Genomic DNA, 7,500 nt, shown 5'->3' on the forward strand with positions numbered 1-7,500 from the left:
TGTGTCTGTCAATCAAATTCGCGTATCTTGATCAGTAGCTAACTTGTAAAAATGTTTGTTGGGTGGCCACGGTATGGCGCGTCGCACTGTAAAATAAGTGAAACAATTTGTTGAATGTTCATCCGTTTTTAGTCTGGGCTAGCGTGCAGTTCTTTGATTGGCTACGCTACTATCTATTCTGTGATAGATAGTATTTAGTGTAGCAGCTAACAAAATTAATGACAGCCGCCTCTTGGCGTTCTCAAGGTGTCTGTGAAGAGGATTTAGATAAAGTTTTCAACCACTAGTTGATTTATGCTAAAAGGGAATGAGACGAAGACCCCCGAAACCCGCCCCGAAAGAGCTCTAACTCGGGCCCCGGCCACAGTAAAGCTTAAGCGTTTTTATCTCGAAGAAAACGAAGCAAAATCTTTTCGCCCACACTAACGTTTAATTTTCCCATTGGTTTCATCTGTCCAAACTAAAACGTTGGAAAACGATAAGAACGAGTTGGACTTAGGATTGTGCATATGTGAAATAAATGTTCAGTTAATACCACTACATTCACAAAGAAGTCCCACCACGCGCTAGCTCTTCCCGGTCTAGTCCAATGTCTCCTTTGTCTTTCGTATGGCTTTCCTTCTCTATCTCTATATCTCTTCGTGCCATAAGGCACATAAGGCTTTGACATTCTCTTTCCATCCACTTCGGTTTGCTGCTAAAGCTCTGACAGTCGTCCATGATTGCCACCCAGCTACTCGTCTTTCGTCTTCAACCATTCTCCTCCATGTTGTTTTTGGTCGACCTGGTTTCCTCCTCCCCTCTGGCCTCCACTCCAATGCTGTAACACAGTGCTTCTCTCTGTTCTTCCTCAATATATGCCCGATCCAATTCCATCTTCGGCGTCTGATCTTATCACTCGTTCTGTTCACTTCTGTGGTCTCCTGGATTTGTTGGTGCGAGATGGTCCGTGGCCATCTTATTCTCAATATGCTTTTCATGCATTTGTATTGGAAAACGTCCAGCTTCTTTGCTTCTGTTTTCGCGAGTTTCCAAGCTTCGCAGCCAACATCAAAACTGCTCTGACAATTGTTTTGAACAATTGAACTTTCGTCTTCCTGCTAATTTCGTTACAGTCCCAAATTCTTCGCAACCTGTAAACAGTTTGTCTGGCTTTACTTAGTCTCTGTTGTATGTCTTTGGTCGCCACGCCTTCTTTATCCAGCAGTGCACCTAGGTACTAGGTTTCCTTCATCAGCTCTGAATTGTTATGGCGGAATCTCACAAAACGCTTCAGGCATTAATTTGTGACATTTTGTTTCCGTGCGGAGATCGGGTGACTTCGAACGCGTAAGAAAAACTGCAAATTGGGGAGAGGCTTGTGAAGATTTGTCAGTTTTAAAAAAATGTCTGTTGTCGAGCGCGCGCAAGATGATGCGTTTGGCACCGGGGTTGGGTAACGGTATGATTACCGGTATGTTGCGAAAAGCAATATGCCACGTCAATATTCTAACATGGCCCCAAGGCTTTCAAGACAAACATCCATATTTGGTGTTGTCTTCTTTGTATCCAGTCTCTTTCGGGAATTTAGAGACAAAAGAAACTTTAAAAAGTTACAAAATAATTATCCCTAAAGCCTCAGAGGAAGTAAGAGTATTGATATATCGAACGTGGCCTATTTGAGTAAAACAAAAACTTTGCAAAAGACGCACAAAAGTCTCCGACTGTCCCGAGAGTATTCGAAAACAAATTCTGCGAAGTTGAAAAAAAGACTAACGACTTCTTTTTGTTTTTGCACTGTTTGGTTTTGTGGAAGCTGCTTTTGCACAGCGCGGAAAGACCTAGGAACGAGTTTAGGTAGCGGGTCGCGTAAGAGATGACAACAGGAGACAACTCAGAAGACAAAGGGAAAATAGTCATTCTTTATATTCTTTTATTTACTCTCTTGCCACTCAACAAGATTTTGTGCTCAAAATGGTTACGTATATATCAGGATAGAAATTGCCCTACCCCTACCCTCTAGGCTGGGATGACAGCATTGCGTGACAAACAAATGACGAATCGCTGCAAAGTATTCAAGGTCAAGCAGCAATCGTTCAGATGTGGTAGTATTTTGGCGCTGTGCGCGCGAAGTAAGCAACTATCCACAAATGACTCAGCCGTTGCTGAGTTAGATGCAGTGGCGATCAGATGCGCCGAAATATGGTATTTGACCATTAAATGCGATGACAGTTACGATGTAGATCAGACATTGTGTAAACAGAAGGAAACTGTACTGCTATATATGTGCCGAATGGCGGGAAAAACACGTTAAATCGGCTTTTGGATCTGCCTTATGCAGCAAATAAGGTTAGAACATTTCGAAATTATCATCTCTGTGTCTATTTTAACTTAATATGGGTCAAGTCATGTGGCGCATGCTAAAATATATGGGTAACCAGTCAATTGATATTTGACGACGGAAGGGCAAATATTTGCATTTTTAACGTACTTTGAAAAGCTCTCGCGTCGCTCACAATCATTTGCCCAAAGAAATTTTTACAGGAATCTGTAGACCATTCTTCTACGATTCAACCAGCAGAAGCTTAGTCCATTTGAAGGTTTCGCACATGATGAAAATTAAGTATATTTACGAAGTACTTTTAAGTGAATGAAATACATGTCTTCGAAATTTAATCATTTTCCACCCAAAACGACAGCACAACATTCACTAAAATCGACCAAGCATACATTTAAACATTGCACAAAAATATTTGAGTGTTCTAAAGACGGACGATTAATGTCGTTTTGCATGCGAGACTCTCAAAGTTGTTTAATAAAATGGTGCGTGACATGGCGATTTTAACGGAATTTGGTAATTTGCATATTTCTCTCAAATAAAAGGATATTTTGCCGAAAAAACTGTCCAGTAGTTATTGTCATGCCCTAGCCTATCTACCATGAAAATATGAGCCAAATCGAATTTTCGACCCTTGCCGCGAAATTAAGAATTTGTCTGATTTTTACAGGCAGCCACTCTTAAGTCTTCTTCTACTGACTTTGGGGGGTTACACTTGGGTACGGGATGTACAATCGACTCCTTAATTTGGACTGGGACAACCCCTTGTTCCAAGGATGAGTTATAGAGATCTTTAATAACATCAGCCAGTTCGAAAGCAAATTCTTTCCAAACAACTGCTGGAACCGGATCCGGGCCAGAGGATTTTTTCACCTTGATAGACCGTAATGCGGAGAACACAGTACCACGGCAGACTAGAAGCTCTTGGGGGACTGGGACGAGTTCCACAGCAGATTCAGGAAGTGGGATAAAATTAGATGTAAGGTCACGCAAGAACTTATTAAATCTCTCTGCCAGTGCATCAACTGTTGGTATCGCCTCACCGAGCATTTGGTGCCACCACTCAGAAGAGGCTGTCAAACCACTTAACGCCTTAACCTCTTTCCACCAGCGTGACACATTTGACTCTTTAAGTGTAGATACTTTATTGATGTAAAATCGTGCCCTAGCAGTTTTACACTCACGCTGAACTCGATTCCTCGGATCTTTGAAACGAGCAGAGTCTTTGCCAAGTGTTGATAGCGCGTTTTGTCTCTGCCTAATCAGAGAGGTCAGTTTAGGGGTCACCCAGGGCTTGTTGTTAGGGCACACCCTTACCCTCTTCTTAGGCAGGTACAAGTCAACTGCATTAGACATGATGGTATAGAAGGCTTCAAATTTATCTTTAGCAAGTGTTAAATCAGTAACACACCACCAGTCGATTCTCGTGATCCATCGTCCAAAGGCGTTCATGCTACTCTCCCTAAGGTCACGCCTCCAAATGCTTTTGTTCACGGTTTTAAGGTCACACGTACCAACTCTCGATTTGACTAAGATAGCAAAGTGATCGCTTTTACCAATTTTAGACAGTTGCACAGGTGCCTCAAAAAACTTTGGTTTGTTAGTCAAAACCCAGTACAATGTGCCAGTGTCTCTAGTCAAAACTTTGACGATTTGCGTGAGACCAGTCTTTTATGTAACATAACTAGGCTTCAAGCCTGTACTGATCGGGTTAAAATCACCTGTTACGAGACTCACTACATCAGGGTGTTTCGATAAGAATGTCTCATAGTTCCTGTCAATGTGACCTACCAAGCGCTCATTCATATCACCATTAGATGGAGGATGGTATACTGCTCCAACCAAAATGCACGAAGCACATCTGGGCAGTCGGTAGGGACGGACGAGTATCCATACAGACTCAAGGTCTGGTTCCTCGAGATCAGATATACGCTTGCATGGGAACAATGATTTGACGTATGCACAAACCTCGCCTCCACGACGGTTCTGTCGGTCGTTCCTGAAGCATAGATAACCCAGGAGATGAAGTAAGGAGTCAGGACAAGACTCGTTAAGCCAGGTTTCTAAAACAGACAAATTCAGCTGGATATACTTCCAATACAGCTAACAATTCATCTAGTTTCGGTACTAGCGATTGGACATTAGCTACCATAGTCGTAGGAATCACATTCTTAGCGAAGGGTCTCACACTTGAATGGTTTGAGCCCTTTGGAGATAGTGAAGGTGAGAGAGGGATACCTGTGAGTGGAGGTACAGGGTTCCCATGGATCCTCGATTGACCACCACGTTTCGATCTTTTTCGATCTTTGCAACTTTCTCCATAATTGCGGCTGTAGTCTACATTTGGGTTGATGGGCTCGTATGTTCTTCAACTCTGAACTGGAGTAAGCTCGTCTAGCTGTAAGAGGCTTCAGTTGCTGAGTTCTTGGATGTTGTTCAAATCCAAGATGGCGGTCAGTGTTCCACAACCTCAAAGATAACAACCAGAGTTGGGTTCCAGTAAGCCACCAGCAATGAAATATCTTGATGTAGAGATAGACCAGTAATACAAGAGGCACATTGACTACATTTACGGGCCGCATACCGCAGCAGCGATCACATTCAGACGAAACTTCGAGAAGCACAAAACTACGTGGCAGCCATCAACGGCGCCGCTGACCAGAATGCACCTATTCCAACCTTTTCGGGGCTCTCTTTGCTTGAACTTTCCTTCAACCATTGACTTTTCTCTTTCTCTATTGCATCTTTACAGGACCTCTTTGCAATCGTTTCAAAAACAGGGCCGATTTCCCTTTTCCTTGCCTTCAGGGTATTTTCGTGGACGGCTGGAAGGTTTATCGATGTGAGGAGTGCATTAACATGAGTTGCTCCCGGCATGTAACATTCCTGTTTGGACCATTTGTTCACATTAATTCAACTCTTTGCTAATAAAAAGTAGGTTGAGTTTTTCAGTGTACAAAAGATTATATACTTATCGGAAGCGAGTTTCGTGTTTACGTCAAACACCGGTCTCCCGCAATCACTTACTGGGTGAACTTTGCTGGTGTGACACATTAATTTCACCACGATTATATTCTCTGCAGGTAATATAGAGAAAGCTATAGCTACCAAGTCCTGATACTGTTTCCTTCCAACAGTTTGACAGCTGTAGAGGAGTTCGACAATAATTGCAACCATCAGCAAGCTCCTTGGAAAGCTAACGGAGCACATGATATCACGGTTTCACTTTCGCACTCGGACTGAAATGACACTTTTATAACATGGGCAAGGCTGTCACTTTTCGAGAGTCTAACAAGTTTTCCGTTCTGCTCTTTAAGGCTTTGCTCTGAAAACGGCCATTCTTCTTTCTAGCGAGCTTTCCCGCAAGAAAGGTCGCCATTTTGAAATGTTGCCAATTGCCCTTTGTTATGCGCAGAAGGGATGCGCAGTGCAATACTAGGGAATCACCTTAAGTCACCTTAGTCACCTTAATTCCACAAACACAACACACCTTAAAGTTAGCCTAAAACAGTTGAGAATGAGTCAATAAAGTAGTGGCAGATCAAGGGAAGCTCCACCCTAGGCTTGTCACCTTGTCGCGGTGGTGGAGTTCGTGTGTCTCAGTGACCCCAAGAGCTATGCCGGTGGGGACTTCGTCCCTGATGGGTTCAATCGTGCCGGATTGGTCGAGGGATAGAGACCTGAGAAAGGACAGCCCCTAGTCCCCCAGGTTGGGGGTTGGGCGTTAGGCTAATGTCTGTGCCCCCATCAATGACACTGATGAAGAGGTGAAAGATCATTTTTATGAGAAGCTCCAGACAAAAGTGAAAAAAACACCGAAACACGACTTGCTGGTTATCACTGGAGATTTGAACGCAAAGGTAGGAAGCGATGTAGAAGGATATGAAAGAGTAATGGGTATACATGGAGTTGGAACCAGGAACGACAATTGCAAGAGACTATGAGATTTTTGCGGCATGAATGACCTGGTGATCACAGATACGATATTTCCATATAAGGAGATCCATAAACAAACATGGATATCCCCTGATAGACGCACTTGCAATCAGATAGACCATCTGTTAATGAACAACAAATTTAGAACGTCTGTGCTAGACACAAGAGCCATAAGATCAGCTGATAACGCCAGTGACCACCGCCTAGTTTGTACCAAACTGAGGCTAAAGCTAAAAGCAGCTCCTAAAAGACGTGGAATTAGAAGGACGGGTTATGACACTAAGAAGTTGCAGAACGATGGGTGTAGGAGGCAGTTTCGTTTGGAACTAAGGAACTGGTTTGAGATATTGCAGAGGGAGGAGCCGAAAGATGACGAAACAGCTCAACCAGAAGCTGAGCTGGAGAAGGCAAACGGCATCTTAGAGAAGGCTTACAATATGACAGCAAAGAAAATTCTGGGATATAAGACAAGGAAACTTAAGCCATGGATCAGTAAAGAATCGTGGGACCTGATTGAGCAGAGAAAAGGGATAAAACTAAAACTTGATGGAACCAACTCCGAGAGACTGAATGAAAAGAGGCGAGTAGAATACAATGCCAAAGACCGAGAAGTGAAGAGGCAAATACGCAGGGACAAGAGGAATTGGTCAGAAGGGATAGCAAGAGAAGCAGAGGAAGCAGCAAATATGCAACACATGAACACTCTTACAGCTTAACTAAAACGATCTGCAACGATAAACCAAGGCAGAACACGGTAGTCAAAGACAGAAATGGTAATGCCTTAATCAGCAATGAGGATAGAAGGAAGCGGTGGAGAGGGCATTTTATGGAGATATTCAATATTGAGGAGCCAGCCTACCCGATAAATGAAGAAGATAGTGAACAGCAGGACATAGCTGACATAGACACGGGACCCTTGAGCAAAGCTGAGATAAGAAGGGCAATAAAGAGTCTTAAGAATGGTAAAGCCCCTGGTGAAGATATGATAACAACAGAAATACTGAATGCAGACCTTTAATTTACAACTGACAGAGTGAAAGAGCTTATAGATACGATCTTGAGTCTGGAAAGGGTCCCACTTAAATGGAAGAGGAGACTCATTATTAAAATACCAAAGAAAGGGAACTTAAGGGAGTGTAAGAACGGGCGGGGAGTGGCTCTCCTACCAGTTGGAAGCAAGATATTGGGAAGAATTATAATTGACCGCATTCACACAGGGATTGACCACAGGCTCCGTAAGGATTTAG

The 7,500-nt window shown here is 43.2% G+C and overlaps 2 protein-coding genes across 2 annotated transcripts in view; one reads left to right on the forward strand and one right to left on the reverse strand.

The window, feature by feature from the left end:
• The window catches only part of LOC138002716 (uncharacterized), a 9,757-nt gene extending 4,563 nt beyond the window's left edge, over positions 1–5,194 (reverse strand). The window contains exons 1-4 of the mRNA XM_068848704.1: positions 4,997–5,194; positions 4,556–4,839; positions 4,109–4,316; positions 2,996–3,985 (exon numbers count right to left, since the gene is read on the reverse strand). Of these exons, the coding sequence (XP_068704805.1) occupies positions 2,996–3,985; positions 4,109–4,316; positions 4,556–4,839; positions 4,997–5,194 (1,680 nt within the window). The remainder of the gene's footprint in view (positions 1–2,995; positions 3,986–4,108; positions 4,317–4,555; positions 4,840–4,996) is intronic.
• Positions 5,195–6,273: 1,079 nt separating this feature from the next.
• Positions 6,274–6,969, forward strand: LOC138002717 (uncharacterized). Its single transcript, XM_068848705.1, has one exon. It carries the CDS (start codon positions 6,274–6,276, stop codon positions 6,967–6,969), a length of 696 nt encoding a protein of 231 aa, XP_068704806.1.
• Positions 6,970–7,500: the final 531 nt, after the last annotated feature.

The sequence above is a fragment of the Montipora foliosa genome, chromosome 5, assembly GCF_036669935.1.
Source record: "Montipora foliosa isolate CH-2021 chromosome 5, ASM3666993v2, whole genome shotgun sequence".
In the NCBI taxonomy this organism is placed as follows: domain Eukaryota; kingdom Metazoa; phylum Cnidaria; class Anthozoa; order Scleractinia; family Acroporidae; genus Montipora; species Montipora foliosa.